The following is a 17,012-nucleotide window of genomic DNA, read 5'->3' on the forward strand; positions in this document are numbered from 1 at the left end:
CATGGTGGTAGAAACATCATGCTTTGGGGCTGTTTCTCTGCAAAGGGGCCAGGACGACTGATCCGGGTACATGAAAGAATGAATGGGGCCATGTATCGTGAGATTTTGAGCGCAAATCTCCTTCCATCAGCAAGGGCATTGAAGATGAAACGTGGCTGGGTCTTTCAACATGACAATGATCCAAAGCACACCGCCAGGGCAACGAAGGAGTGGCTTCGTAAGAAGCATTTCAAGGTCCTTGAGTGGCCTAGCCAGTCTCCAGATCTCAACCCTATAGAAAACCTTTGGAGGGAGTTGAAAGTCCGTGTTGCCAAGCGAAAAGCCAAAAACATCACTGCTCTAGGGGAGATCTGCATGGAGGAATGGGCCAACATACCAACAACAGTGTGTGGCAACCTTGTGAAGACTTACAGAAAACGTTTGACCTCTGTCATTGCCAACAAAGGATATATTACAAAGTATTGAGATGAAATTTTGTTTCTGACCAAATACTTATTTTCCACCATAATATGCAAATAAAATGATAAAAAAACAGACAATGTGATTTTCTGGATTTTTTTTTCTCAGTTTGTCTCCCATAGTTGAGGTCTACCTATGATGTAAATTACAGACGCCTCTCATCTTTTTAAGTGGTGGAACTTGCACTATTGCTGACTGACTAAATACTTTTTTGCCCCACTGTATGTGTCCCCGGACCCGGTGGGCAGAGAGAGGGGGCCCGCATCGGGCCCCCTCTCATCTGCTCACCGGGCCCCTTCCGGCACTGTGGCGGTTTCCTATTGACGTGCGGGCGCACGCCCGCACGTCAATAGTTAACAACAGCCGCCAGCCAATTGGAGGCTGGCAGCTGAAGTCGGCCGCCCGCAGCGCACACGTCGCTGGCGTCTGACGTCATTGTCAGTCGCCGGCGAGTGTGCGCTGCTGGAAGGAGCTCGGCGCCTGGATCGCTGGTCAGGTGAGGAGATGTTTGTTTTTTTTTGTTTTTTTTGTTTTTGTTTTTGATAAGCTAACGGTGGACACACTGGGGGCAATGCTGGAGACACTGGGGCAGATTGCTGGAGACACTGGGGGCAATGCTGGACACACTGGGGGCAATGCTGGAGACACTGGGGCAGATTGCTGGAGACACTGGGGCAATGCTGGAGGACACACTGGGGCAGATTGCTGCAGACACTGGGGCAATGCTGGAGACACTGGGGCAGATTGCTGGACACACTGGGGGCAATACTGGAGGACACACTGGGGGCAATTCTGGAGACACTGGGGCAATGCTGGAGACACTGGGGCAGATTGCTGGACAGACTGACGGCAATGGTGGACATACTGGGGCAGATTACTGGACACACTGGGGGTAATATGCTGGAGACACTGGGGCAGATTGCTGGACACACTGGGGGCAATGCTGGATACTCTGGGGCAATATGCTGGACATACTGGGGCAGATTGTTGAACACACTGTCTGGGGCAATGCTGGAGACACTGGGGCAATGCTGGACACACTGGGGGCAATGCTGGAGACACTGGGGCAGATTGCTGGAGACACTGGGGCAATGCTGGACACACTGGGGCAATGCTGGAGACACTGGGGCAGATTGCTGGAGACGCTGGGGCAGATTGCTGGACACACTGGGGCAGATTGCTGGAGACACTGGGGGCAATGCTGGAGACACTGGGGGCAATGCTGGACACACTGGGGCAATGCCGGAGACACTGGGGCAGATTGCTGGAGACACTGGGGCAATGCTGGAGACACTGGGGCAGATTGCTGGAGACACTGGGGACAATGCTGGACACACTGGGGCTGGGGCAATGCTGGACACACTGGGGCAATGCTGGAGACACTGGGGCAGATTGCTGGAGACACTGGGGCAGATTGCTGGAGACACTGTGGGCAATGCTGGACACACTGGGGCAATGCTGGAGACACTGGGGCAGATTGCTGGAGACACTGGGGCAGATTGCTGGACACACTGGGGCAATGCTGGAGGACACACTGGGGCAGATTGCTGGAGACACTGGGGCAATGCTGGACACACTGGGGCAGATTGCTGGAGACACTGGGGCAGATTGCTAGAGACACTGGGGCAATGCTGGAGACACTGGGGGCAGATTGCTAGAGACACTGGGGCAATGCTGGAGACACTGGGGCAGATTGCTGGAGACACTGGGGCAATGCTGGAGACACTGGGGCAGATTGCTGGAGACACTGGGGCAGATTGCTGGAGACACTGGGGCAGATTGCTGGAGACACTGGGGCAATGCTGGAGACACTGTGGGCAGATTGCTGGAGACACTGGGGCAGATTGCTGGAGACACTGGGGCAGATTGCTGGAGACACTGGGGCAGATTGCTGGAGACACTGGGGCAATGCTGGAGGACACACTGGGGCAGATTGCTGCAGACACTGGGGCAATGCTGGAGACACTGGGGCAGATTGCTGGACACACTGGGGGCAATACTGGAGGACACACTGGGGGCAATTCTGGAGACACTGGGGCAATGCTGGAGACACTGGGGCAATGCTGGAGACACTGGGGCAGATTGCTGGACAGACTGACGGCAATGGTGGACATACTGGGTCAGATTACTGGACACACTGGGGGTAATATGCTGGAGACACTGGGGCAGATTGCTGGACACACTGGGGGCAATGCTGGATACTCTGGGGCAATATGCTGGACATACTGGGGCAGATTGTTGAACACACTGTCTGGGGCAATGCTGGAGACACTGGGGCAATGCTGGAGACACTGGGGCAATGCTGGACACACTGGGCAATGCTGGACAATTGGACATACTGGGGCAGATTGCTGGACACACTGGTGGTAATATGCTGGACATACTGGGGCAGATTGCTGGACACACTGGTGGTAATATGCTGGACATACTGGGGCAGATTGCTGGACACACTGGTGGTAATATGCTGGACACACCGGGGCAATGCTGGACATACTGGGGCAGATTGCTGGACACACTGTCTGGGGGTAATATGCTGGACACACTGGGGCAGATTGCTGGACACACTGTCTGGGGGCAATGCTTGACACACTGGGGGCAATATGCTGGAGTCAGACACTGGGGCAGATTGCTGGAGACACTGTCTGGGGGCAATGCTGGACACACTGGGGCAGATTGCTGGACATACTGGGGCAATATGCTGGACAAACTGGGGCAGATTGCTGGACACACTGGGGGTAATATGCTGGACACACTGGGGGCAGGACTGGAGGCATGGGCAGAATGTAGACACGGGGCATGGTAGGAGGCACGGGGCAGAATGAAAGACATGGGGCAGGATTGGATCATGGGGCAGGATGGATACGATGGAGACAGATGGGGCAGGATGGGGAGATCACATGGGGTAGAATGGATACTCATGAGTGCAGGATGGGAGAACATATGGCTGGAGCCAGGAATGAGACACACGGGGCCAGGGTGTGGGAATATTATTACCATAGGGGCTAATTAAGGGATATTATTACTGCAGTGATGTATTTATTTTATTTTTTGAATATACTGTTTTAAATTGGGGGGGGGCGGTCCTGTTACTGTGCAGAGTGACACTATATCGCCTTTTTTTCTCCATGTGGTGTAATGTAGAAGTTGTGAAAAATTAAGTAATGTGTTCTGCAAGCAGAGCTCGAGATAACTGTGTTATTTCCTGCAGAAACGAGTCCTGGCTGGAAGAAATGATGGCGGTCTTGTGCTGGATGAAAGATGGAGGACTTCACCTAGAGACGTCACTGGTGAGTCAGTGTTACCTATACACTGACACTATACACTGTATACTATATACAGAGGTCCTGTGTACAATGTCACCAGTGATCACTGTATTACCTGTACATTATATACAGAGCTCCTGTGTATAATGTCACCAGTGATCTCTGTATTACCTCTACACAGACACTGCATACTAAGTACAGATCTCCTGTGAATACTGGCACTTATGATGATAGTATTGTGTTTTTTTTTTTTTTTTAATTACTGATCAGTATTGTAGTATTCAGTCACTATGTGGTGGTAATATGTGGTCTGGAAATGGTGTTGTGGTATTTGTCCCTTGAATGTGCTATTTGGTCACCAAGTGGTGGTAATATGTGGTCTTGACATGGTGCAGTGGTATTTGTTCCTTGTATGTGATATTATTCGATCACTGTGGTTGTAATTTGTGGTCTGGTCATGGCGCGGTGGTATTTGTTCCTTGTATGTGATATTATTGGTCAAAATATACCTAAATTGTATTGCAGATTTTAACAAATATTTAATAGGTTACAGTAGAGTAGGGCCCGGCCATTTTTCTGGAATAATCTGGTTCGGGTATAACATGACCCCCGTCACATGACCCCCGTCACATGACCGGGGGGGGGGGGCACAGTGTCTGAACAGCCCGGGGCCCTGGCTACCCTTAATCCACCCCTGTGGTATAGACATGTATCTGTCATGCATTATGAATGTATTTTTAATACACATATTTATATAAGGGGGTATACTCATTTGTGCTGAGCACCATATATATAAATATATATAAATATACTGTATATATGGGGCTCAGCATAAATGCGTACACACCCTTTGAAAAGTAAGATTTTAATCAATACCTCACTAGACAGAAAAATAATTTCCAAAATTTTGGCAAGATTGCTTTTCATAGAACATTTTTTTAACCCACAGAATTAAAATAATGTTAATAATTTGACTTTCATTACAAAATCTTCAGTTTTACTCAAATTAATTAATGCATAAATTAAAATACTCCATATAAAAAATGACTACTTTTTGATTGGCATCCCCTGCCCGGACCCGTCCCCAGAAAATCACTCCATCTCTCAGTCCCTTCTGCTCCGGATCTCGCTATCCCTTTCTTTCAGCCTCCTCTCACTTAGGGACACCCAAAATACCGTACTGCTCATGTGGACTGACTGTGCACTCCAAGGCCCTATCTGACTTTCTGACAGGAAATTGTCCTTTTCCTTCAACATATCCCCCCCACTCTGGTTTAGTCCCAAACATTGACTCTATCTATTCCTACTGTCAAACTACTCTCATTATCAACCTACTATACTGACATTGTTAACAAATATCACAAATCACATTATACATCACATTACACCACATAATAGTAAACTTGCTTCTTCAAGAGGGAACGTGGCAACATGTCTATCTCCGTACAGAGTGGCCCCAGATTAAGCAATTCACAGCCCAAAGAGAGACTCAACATGTCAATAGGGGGAGAGGAAGCAGGAGGAGGATCGTCCTCATCTGCATCCTCCTCCTTCTTAAGAGGATGACAGCAAAAACTATAATTGTTATAATACCAACAATGTTTGGGAATGTGTTAACAGCTGTGATAGTAGGAGCCCCTACCGGATTTCATCTAGCTAACAAACAATCACATCAGCTACTATAACACCTACTGACTTTGTGAATGGTATAATACCGGATACCTTTTTTTAAGGGAACAAACGTGTGGCATAGAATCTATTAGAGAAGGAACATCAATAGATGATCTATAAATTTACAATTTCTCCTTTCATCATTTAAATGAGGGATGAATCTCATTATTAACAAAAGGTCTTTCATTTACACATACTCCCACATATGATGCATTTACCTGGACAAAGGATTTAAATGTCTTTTGCCAGGAAACTATCTTTACATAAGTATCATTCAATTGAGAACAGAATTCCTTCTTTTTTAAGAAAAGAGAAGTGGAGATCAATTTAGCAATATGCTTCCTTTTTTCTCTTTAAAGCCGAAGAGTAAAAATACCCATTGTTATACTTATACACATAGAAACATTTCGTGGATTTGATGGAGAAAGGTCTGAAAATTTTAAAATTAATATTTGTTTAAAGAATATCAACTTTAAATAATGAGGAACAAAAGGCTTTAGAGAAATTACTAGAGACAGAAGGACTGATAGTAAAACCGCTGTTAAAGAGGGAAACATAGTACTGATGAAAACGGGGGGGGGGGGGGGTATATCAGAATGGTGCGAGATTTACGAAGTGATGAGAACATTTATGACATTTTGGCAGCTGATCCCACAAATGTATTTACCGTATCACAATTAGTGATAATTTTGGAAATAACACATACAGACAATCTGATTTCACAGGAGGAATTCAAAGTTATGTTCAACCTAAATCCAACATTAGCTACCTTTTATGTAATGCCCAACGTGCACAAGAGTAAGATACCGATACCAGGACAACCCATTATTTCTGGCAATGGCAACCTCACAGAAGGTGCAAATCGTTATCTAGATGAAGTACTGTACTGGATGAGTATGCTGTTTGTGCATAATCTGCCATCATTTATTAGAGATACTAAAGATATGGTTTTGAAATTAAAGGACATCACAGTATCATTGAGCACTATACTCACCAGCCTTGATGTTGGGGCCTTATATAGCAACATTGACCACAATTTAGGTATTGCTTCAGTATCGCACTTTCTATCAACCAAGGGGCCACAATTTACAGCACACAATACATTTGTTATTTCACCTTTACATTGTGTTCTAGCTCACAATTATTTTATATTTGATGGCCTTTTTTATTACTAACAGAAGGGTATTGCTATGGGCACGGCATGTGACCTTACTTTTGCAAGTTTATTTTTAGTGTGTTGGGAAGATGAATATGTTTTTTGTGAGGATTTTTCCTTTTATATTAGTCTCATTATTTTGGGGAAAATGTATTGACGATATCTTAATACAGTGGGACATTATTACTGGATTTTGTTGCCATCCTTAATAACAACAATGTGGGTATGCACTTTACATATGAAGTTGGTTACAAAAGCATCAATTTTTTGGACTTGACCATTACCATATATGAGATGGGATGCTTGCATACACACCTACAACCAGGCTGATTTATATGATGTTGTAAATCCTTTGACACTATGGGATCCATCTGCCTCATGGTGAACTCAATTCATGGGAGGGAAACGCGTTGAGGCTGTTAAATTATGACTTATGGATAGCAGATAAGTGTTTTATTTTTATGGTTTATATACCACTGTTTGGGGACACGGTACTAAATCTGTGCAAATGCGCAATAAGATGTTGTGCTGGGAGATTGTGACCAACCAGTATGATATTTAAACAATTTGGTAAAAATGACAAATTCCACTTATTAAATGTGTATCCAGGTTTATTGCGTGGGAGTTGTATGGGGCACATTGACCTGGTGACCCATCTGCATGATATCTAAACAATATGGTAAATTAATAAATGCAATTTGCTAAATGTGTATTTAGGTCTATTGGGTGTGAGCCTTATAGGGCATAGTGCAATATTAGTGATAGAGCCGAAATATCAAGAGGTACTCTGTCTTTATTTATGAATGCACTTGGGCACCGTGATATTACTCCAATAATACCATGTCTCTATTATCCTACCTATTCCCCTCTTTTTTCCTCACTCCCTACCCCAAATTAGCAAGCAGTGTAAAGGAGAGTGATTAGTGTAAGTGAGGGTGAGCCACCATTGAGCTGGTGCTCAATATTGCGTGCAAGCTTGGGTGCCAACCTCCGCAGCCAGGTAGGGACAACTGATTAGGGATTTTTGGAGGGCCAGGTGTATTAGATTGAAATCCCTCGCTAAACCCTAAGTTATCTGCTTTATTGTTTGGTCAAATAATCTAGCATCTATTGGCAATAATGTGCCCTATGTCTTGTTGAATATTTTGGTTTTTGCCTTATACGACTGGTTTTTGCAGGGCCCTATTGTATAGATTTTTTTCTGTGCGCCCAGAATTACATTTACCCTACACCCCAACACCCCCCCCTTATTTTCTATCCTTTGACTTTCCTGTCACCATTTGTGAACCCTCCTTATTCGATCTGGATGGTTCTCACATTGGTATGTTGTTATCTTGGTTTGGTGTTTTGTGATCACCAAAGTTTATTTGTATTTGGTTTATTCTAAAGGATAGGGAATTCTAGGGCATCCAAGGGGCAGCCGTCGGGGGTGCCATATTGCTTTAAAGTTAGGGTGCCAACCTCTGCAGACAGGTAGGGGTTCCATCAGGGAGTTACAGGGCGAAATAGGGTACATATGATTGCATGGTTAGTTCATTATTTTGACCACTTGGTGGTCTGGATAGACAACATTAGTTCGTTTGTTTGCTGTGTTTGATTTTTAATGAATTGAAATAAAAGGTTATTTTAAGGTATGTATTTTTCTTGTGAGCCAATTTTTCTAAAAACCTCTTATCTGTCCTTGAGCATATTTGATGCTTGTATACCGACATGTATAATCCGAAAAAAGGAGTCATAGAGTTGTCTTTAAGGGTACAAAAAATTGACATGTTTATTTAACACCCATACATATAGGCAATGCTAATAGTAAAATGTACATACAAAATCATAACATGATAATACTGTGAATAATGGAAACAGGTAGATAAAATCCACAGGTCGTACCTAAAATGTACGCCTTGAGAGTCCGGGTAAATACAATGAGTAAGTGGCAATACCCACTTACAGATCCCACCCACAGTACATGTGAAATAAGGGGTTAACAGTTAGTAAGAGACCGGACCTCACCCATGTTTGACGTGGTATGAACCTGTGGAAACGCCAGCCCCTACGCGCGTTTCGCGTAGGCTTCTTCGGGGGGCTGACAGTTAACCCCTTATTTCACATGTACTGTGGGTGGGATCTGTAAGTGGGTATTGCCACTTACTCATTGTATTTACCCGGACTCTCAAGGCGTACATTTTAGGTACGACCTGTGGATTTTATCTACCTGTTTCCATTATTCACAGTATTATCATGTTATGATTTTGTATGTACATTTTACTATTAGCATTGCCTATATGTATGGGTGTTAAATAAACATGTCAATTTTTTGTACCCTTAAAGACAACTCTATGACTCCTTTTTTCGGATTATACATATTGCTGGGGAGTTTCTGTTGTATCCAGTTTTGGATTTATATGTGGCTGAGTTCTAATTTTGTATATTGTATACCGACATGTATAGAAAACCGATGTCCACCAACAACCACCTGCATTGGAAAGGCTGGAACCCATCAGCATTAAAGGCAGGGATTCCAGTAGGCCAATACATTTGAGCCAAACAGAACTACTCTGAGGAGGCTTCCTTATTTAAGGAGAATCAGAACCTTTCAAAGATTGTACAACAAGGGGATACCCTAAATAACTGTTATATAGAGCATTTAGTAGAGCTAAAACAACAAATCGAGATTCACTTTTTGGATATGACCAAGCAATACTAGAATAAGATGTATTGGCACTTTTGACAATTACGTGACAACAGTATATAAGATTGTTAAAAAGAACTGGCCCTTTTTGATGGCAGATCCCTATGTAAGGGAGGTTGGTAGTGAATGTCCGGAAATTACATTTTCGAAGTGGGGATAAAAAAAAAATGTGAGGATTCTTTTGACACATAGTCACTTTAACCCCCCCCCCCCCCCCAAAAAAAAAAAAAAGAAAGCTAATAGGGCAAGCTTGCTTAATGCAATGCGGAGGGGCTTTCATCCGTGTGCTGACTGTACCTTTTGCAAATATTTTTTAGTAAAAATGAATTTCATACCAATGTACCCATTTTTGAAATTCTATGTTGGTAAATCAATCCAGGAGTTTGAAGGAGGATTTCCAAACACTTTATTTAGTTCTATCAATACTTAGACTGATACTCACCTTTCTTGTCATGTGAGGAAAATCCATCCAAAAATTCACTGGATTTAACATTTTGGGGCACAAAAAATACACCTGAGTCCTAGGAAAGACAATATTGATAAGATTCTTTTGCAGGAATGGGAAAGATTGATATATAAACTTAACTCACGGAGTCCCTCTGGTTTCAATGAAGGTTTTAGTGTTGGTGCCTTTTTATGATCTAGGGTAATTAATAAGGATAATGGTTTCTAATCCGTTTCCTAGCTTCTATACTGGGTAGGCCCCCTTTATACATGAAAACTACTAAGTGTGAAGTACGGTATATACTTACCTGCTTTGTTTGTTCATACAGAATGAGATATTTTATGGAAACAATTTTGAACCATTTTCCTAGAGGACAAACTGGCGCCCAGACAATTTCTGTCACATGTGTATGGGCACCTTAAATGTGACAAAAGTGTAAACTGTGAAGTGCATATGTTGAAATTGTTATAGCTTGCACCCTATTTTATTATTGTGATGTCCTTACACATATTCTACTAACAATCATTTTTCTGTTCTGTTAAATCAATGGGAATCTGGCATAGGACACGTTATAAAGAATCTACAGGGTATGCATAGTGTACCCATGTTGTTTCTTCTTGCTGATCTTATTACTTTGCTATCCACAGATTGAAGCTGTGTTTGTTCATTTTGTTGATATGTTCACTGACCATCTCACTGGTATTCGCCATCATTCCATTTTGCGATCATGTTGGTGTTCTTGCAATGGTTATGGCAGTGGCTGGACTAGCAATGGGCAACATTGATACCATCTCCAACATGCAGCTTGTGAAAATCTATCAGCAGGACTCAGCAGTTTTCTTACAGGTAAGAAATACGTGGAAATTCCATAGAGATGTGGAGACATTTAATGCATTGCCAGAAATAGTAATATTCCATTACTTGTAATCATATTGTATATATTGTGTTTATACAGTAGTTTTGTGATTTTCATAGCTCAAAGACCCACCCCTCATTCCAAGGTCTAAAAAATGCAGCTAAAACAATGCATGTGATTTATCTCCACAATATAACAAAACGTTGTGGGCTACAGATCTCCATGGACACCTTTGTTGACTCAGAAATAAGAACAATGAAAGAGAGAAGTCTGAAACATTATATTACTATTAACTCCAATGTTTATAGGAGCCCAACTGCAATGATGACTATAGTTACAATTATCTGTGATTTTAATGTTAAGAAAATTCCAAAGAAAAAAATACATAGATAGGTAGAAAATAATTGCATCATGTGACTACTCCTATCTGAATGTATCAGCTGAACAATAAATGAAGAAACTCCGGTATCATATAGAATGGAGTGCTGCTGACTTCATAAATATGAACAAATATTTTTATTAGCAAAAATCAATCATAAAAAAAATATATATATATATACAAGGTGTACATCAAGAAGGAAACAAGTGTCACCTGGGGAACAGTCACAATGATTGGGCTGTGTCACAATACAGAGGATTTATTTAAGCATATACAAGCATATATAAGTTCAATATTATGAGTCAGACATATACAAATCCCTATTATTATAAGCATGTCTTAAGTACTCCTGTGAGAAAGCAAATGCTAAACACGTGTTGGGACGCTCCCCAGGGAACATTGATCTGCACATGCACCTTAAGTATGAGTCAGCTATGTCCACAGTGGAATAGGCATTGATTTAATAAGCCCTCGAGTCACCTATATTATTATTATTTATTTATATAGCACCTTTGATTCCATGGTGCTGTACATGAGACGGGTTACATCAAAATACAAATATCACTTACAATAAGCAAACTAACAATTATAGACTGGTACAGAGGGAAGAGGACCCTGCCCTTGCGGGCTTACATTCTACAGGATTATGGGGAAGGAGACAGTAGGTCGAGGGTTGCAGTTGCTCCAATGGTGTTGATTTGGCCGTGAGGTCATTGCAGGTTGTAAGCTTTTTTGAAGAAATGGGTTTTCAGGTTGCGTTTGAAGGATCCAAATGTGGTGGATAACTGGACGTGTTGGGGCACAGAATTCCAGAGGATGGGGGATATTCGGGAGAAATCTTGGAAGCGGTTGGGTGAGGAGCGAATAAGCGTGGAGGAGAGAAGGAGGTCTTGGGAGGACCGGAGATTACGTGAGGGAAGATATTAGAAAATTATTTCGGAAATATACGGAGGAGAAAGGTTACGGATGGCTTTGTAGGTGAGTGTTAGTAGTTTAAACTTGATACACTGGGAAATTGGGAGCCAGTGAAGGGATTTGCAAGAAGAGAGATTAATTAGTCGGGCAACAGAGTTAAGGACGGACTGGAGGGATGCGAGAGTGTTAGAAGGTAGGCCACAGAGGAGGATGTTGCAGTAGTCAAGGTGGGAGATGATTAGGGCATGCACAAGCATTTTGGTAGAGTGAGGGTTAAGGAAAGGACGGATCCTGGAAATATTTTTGAGCTTGAGGCGACATGAGGTTGCGAGAGCTTGGATGTGCGGTTTGAAGGGCAAGCCAGAGTCAAGGGTTACTCCTATATATGTCATTCTTTCTTTTGGATAAGTATATCAGTAGGATATGGAAGTACTTGAGACATGCTCATAATAGTAGGTGACTTGTGTAGGCTTATTAAATCAATGCCTATTCCACTGTGGACATAGCTGACTCATATTTAAGGTGCATGTGCAGATCAGTGTTCCCTGGGGAGTGTCCCAACACGTGTTTAGCATTTGCTTTCTCACAAGAGTACTTAAGACATCCTTATAATAGTAGGGATTTGTATATGTCTGACTCATAATATTGAACTTATATATGCGTGTATATTAGGGTGTTTCATTTTTCCGAAGTTATGATTTTCATATGACTTTGCTTGAATCCTTGGTCTAAGTCATCTAAAAGATCCATGTAAAAATTTTTAGCGAAATCAATTAATATTTAGAGGTTGCACACTTTGATCACTTTTATCTGAAAGTACCGAAATTCATGAAAATGTATCATCAACATCACACTAATGTGTATGTTGTGTTTCTATTATGTTTTGCGGGTAGTTTAACTGAAAAAGAGTACTAGAAAGGGAATTTGGTTACTTGAAAAGGTGCCTGGTGGTGAATTTTTGGGAGCTCAACTCCCTTCCAAGGAACACGTGCTTTTAGTTTTTATTTACCATCACAAGTAAATGAAAGAAACACTCTCGTGTGCTGCTAAATCCACAAGTATTAAACTAAAGGAAGTGTGGAAGAAAGCAAGTATCCCTGTCATGACAGAGGAGAATATCCGATCTTGTATACAGAAGTTATACAAGGAATATCAACATCTGGGTAAAGAGAAATCAAGAAACATTGACAAAGTAAATATGAATACACATATATACCAATAGAAATATATGGCGTACATTCACCAATAATATATACCTACAATATAATGCTTGTACGCCTCTCCAGGTCTCCGTCTAACCATTAGACAACCAGATGTTTATCTGGGGATGCTTCAGCAAGGTTGGAATTGGGCAGGTTAATCTTTACAGAGGACATATGAATCAAGATGCATACAAGGTTATCCTGGAAAAACAGTTGATTCCTTAAGCTCAGGCAGTGTTCTCCAACTCTGATGACTGGGTTTTCCAGCAGGACAATGCGCCATGCCACACAGCTAGGTCAATCAAGGTGTGGATGAAGGACCACCACATCAAATCCCTGTCATGGCCAGTCCAATCTCCAGACCTGAACCCCATTGAAAACCTCTAGAATGTAATCAAGAGGAAGATGGATAGTCACAAGCCATCAAACAAAGAAGAACTGCTTACATTTTTGTACCAGGGGTGGCATAAGGTCACCGAAAAGCAGTGTGAAAGACTGGTGGAAAGCATGCCAAGACGCACTGTGAGTAAAAGTAACTTAAAATTGTGAATTGTAATTTTTTGGGGTTTGAAAGGAGTGACTATGAATTCATGATAATTTGTCGTTCAGAATTATGGTAAGATACAGAATTCTAAGGGACCAGATATGATACAAGTTTTTGAATGGTAGTACAACTTTATATGTAATGACAACTGTGAAATGTATGCAGAGACTCATTCTCATAATTGTGGTGGAGCTTGCGTTTGGACCCCCAGCAATCAGCAACTTTTTATCCTGTGGATATATTAGTATGGTGGGCTAACGGTTTAAAGAGGTTGAGTCACATGTACACATCATAGAAGTGGTCTTTCTTTCAAAATTCCACTTTATAAATCACAGACCTGCTCATCAGGAGCATAAAAACAAGCATGTAATATTTAATTTTCCTGCAGCAGGCACAGTAAGGGAAATCCATTACCGAATGAATTTCCCAGCGATGACAACAATAGTGAGGATAGGAGAAGCACCCGCTCATTAGGACCAGTAAGTCTGTGTATATTGGTAGCAGAAGCTGGACTTGCCTGGATCAGTTGAATAAAATAGGGTGTACATGAGAAAGATCACAAAAATTACATCGCTCGAAAATCATTCCATAAAATAACAGATATGATAAATGTTGTAGTTCTTGGCTAGATTTTGTCTGTTTTACACAATAAGTAGAAATATGAATAAATAATGACAGGACAGAGAACCTCTGCTTTTTTCCCCAGGTACTTCACTTCTTTGTTGGTTTTGGAGCTCTGCTGAGTCCATTAATAGCGGACCCTTTTCTTTCTGACACCAACTGTATACAATCAAATGCCACACAGAATGGGAGCAGCAACCTTGAGCACATCAGGAATTCAATTGTTCCACATCATCCAGGCAATGTATCTCACTATGTCCTTCCTCTTGATGGACCTGTATTGACAAATGTCTCTTATGCCTTTTGGATCATGGCTGCAATCAATGTGAGTTCTTTATTGTGGTTCTTCTTGTAAATACACATACGCTGATCAATCATACCATTAAAACCACTGACAGGTAAAAGAAACAGCACTATTTATCTCATTATGGCATCTGTAAATACAAATTAGGCAACTAGTAAACGTTGAGGGGTTAATACATCAATGAACTTACATCAGAAGACTGCCTTAAAACACTGAACAGTCGCATAAGTTGTGCAAAATATTGTGACTTTTGGCGTTTTCAAGACAGTCTCAAGCAGCTCCTCCAAAATAGGAAGAGCTGGATAGGAACCACGTTTGGGCGGAGTTTAGCCATACCCGCTCAAATTCAAGTGTTTCCATTTCTTATGCCATAAATGTTACTCCAAGCCTTGACTGCTGTAACATTTCTCATGAGGCACATGCCACCAGGGCTGCCACCAAGAATTTCAGGGCCCCATACTGGCAATATTTCAGAAATAACATGAGCAGAATCACCGCAGTAAAAGCACAACCCATTCTGACGTCTGAATCCTTGTCGATCCGCTCTAGACACAATCCTATCACACTGCATAGGCTCAGGACTCCACTCGGAAGACAACGCCATAGTGTGCACAACTCTGCGCTCACGCAAGCGCCGATCAATTTCAATGGCCAGAGACATAGAATCACTCAGACCTGCAGGCGTGGGGAACCCCACCATAACATCTTTAACAGATTCAGAAAGACCCTTTCTGAAAATTGCCGCCAAAGCCTCCTCATTCCACTTAGTAAGCACAGACCATTTTCTGAATTTCTGGCAATATGACTCTGCCGCTTCTTGACCTTGACACAGGGCCAAAAGTGTTTTCTAAGCATGCTCTACAGAGTTAGGTTCATCATACAATAACCCAAGCGCCTGAAAAAAGGTGTCTACATTAAGCAAGGCCGGATTCCCAGATTCCAGGGAAAATGCCCAATCCTGCGGGTCACCACGCAACAGAGAAATGACAATTTTTACCTGCTGGATGGGATCACCAGAGGAACGGGGCTTAAGAGCAAAAAACAGTTTACAGTTATTTTTAAAGCTCAAAAATTTGGACCTGTCCCCGAAGAACAGATCGGGGGTAGGAATTCTAGGCTCTAAAACAGGAGTCTGCACGATATAATCAGAAATACCCTGTACTCTAGCAGCAAGTTGATCCACCCGAGAAGCAAGTCCCTGAACATCCATATCAACGCCTAACTCCTGAGCCACCCAGAAGTGAAGAGGGGAAAAAAAACACAACAGAGTACAGAAAAAAAAATGGCTCAGCACTTTCTTTCCCTTCTTTTGAAATGCGGTTAACTCATTGTTGTCCAGTTGTACTGTTATGAACTGGTGGCCTAGGAGCAGCATGGACGAGCTCTGGAGTAGGTGGCCTCTATACTGACCGCAGACCCTGAACTTAACACATCAACTAGAAGTAGCCGTGGGATGTTCCTGTCACTCCCTAGACACCTCGTCACGGCCGGAGGACTAATTACACCTAAAGAAAGAAACAGGAATACTATCTTGCCTCAGAGAAAATTCCCAAAGGAAAGGCAGCCCCCCACAAATATTGACTGTGAGAGGAGAGAGAAGTTACAAACGCAGACTGAAAACAGAATTTAGCAAAGGAGGCCACGCTACCTAGAAAGAAGAGACAGGACAGAGTACTGTGCGGTCAGTATAAAAAATACTACAAAATCCACCACAGAGAATACAAAAATCTCCACACCTAACTAAAGGCATGGAGGGTAACTCTGTGACTCCAGAGCTTCCAACTTGGCTGAATAAATCTTAACACAGACAAAGCTGGACAAGAAAAAACATAGCAATTCACAGAACTTATTAAGTCCACAGCAGGTGGACTGCAAAAACAGAGCCAGGACTTATCTTTGATGATTTGGACAATCCAGAAGGAGAAACCAAGCAGAGATGTGGATCCCTAGAAAACAATGGACAACTGGCACTCAGTAAAGGAAGGAGCCAGACTAAATAGCCCCGTCCAAAGTGGAAGCAGCTGATGACTGTTGTGAAGGACAAACAGCAGCACTACCACTTATAACCACCGGAGGGAGCCTAAGAGCAGAACCCACAACAGAATTCACAACAGCCCCCTTGAGACTCTGCCCAGTCTTCACCTCAGCTCCTCCTCCACGCCTCGAACCTTTCATAGTCCCACTTCCCACTCTTGGAAAAACTTCACTTTTGCACCACGTCCGAACCAATAACACATTAACAGTTTCCATTGCACAGCATATCACATACATAGCCATTAGCTTTTGTTTTGGTCAAAAGATTTTCTAAGGGCTGCCACCACAACAACGTAGACTCTTTTGGCCGGGCCCTACTCTTCTCTAACCTATTACACATTTCTTATAATATCCAGTACTCTTTTTAGGTATTTTTTTAAATTTTATTTTTCTTTAAGGGTATGTGTGTCATAAATGTTTAAATGACCAGTAATACCACATACAAGGAACAAATACCATCACACTATGGCCGAACCA

At 42.4% G+C, this 17,012-nt stretch overlaps 1 protein-coding gene across 3 annotated transcripts in view; it reads left to right on the forward strand.

Moving 5' to 3' along the window:
- SLC60A1 (solute carrier family 60 member 1) overlaps positions 1-17,012 on the forward strand; it is a 244,645-nt gene that overhangs the window by 91,114 nt on the left and 136,519 nt on the right. For all 3 annotated transcript variants that reach the window (XM_077295124.1, XM_077295122.1, XM_077295123.1), the window contains 2 exons: positions 10,328-10,526; positions 14,283-14,522. In XM_077295124.1, the coding sequence (XP_077151239.1) occupies positions 10,328-10,526; positions 14,283-14,522 (439 nt within the window). The remainder of the gene's footprint in view (positions 1-10,327; positions 10,527-14,282; positions 14,523-17,012) is intronic.

Source organism: Ranitomeya variabilis, chromosome 3, assembly GCF_051348905.1.
Source record: "Ranitomeya variabilis isolate aRanVar5 chromosome 3, aRanVar5.hap1, whole genome shotgun sequence".
Taxonomy (NCBI): Eukaryota; Metazoa; Chordata; class Amphibia; order Anura; family Dendrobatidae; genus Ranitomeya; species Ranitomeya variabilis.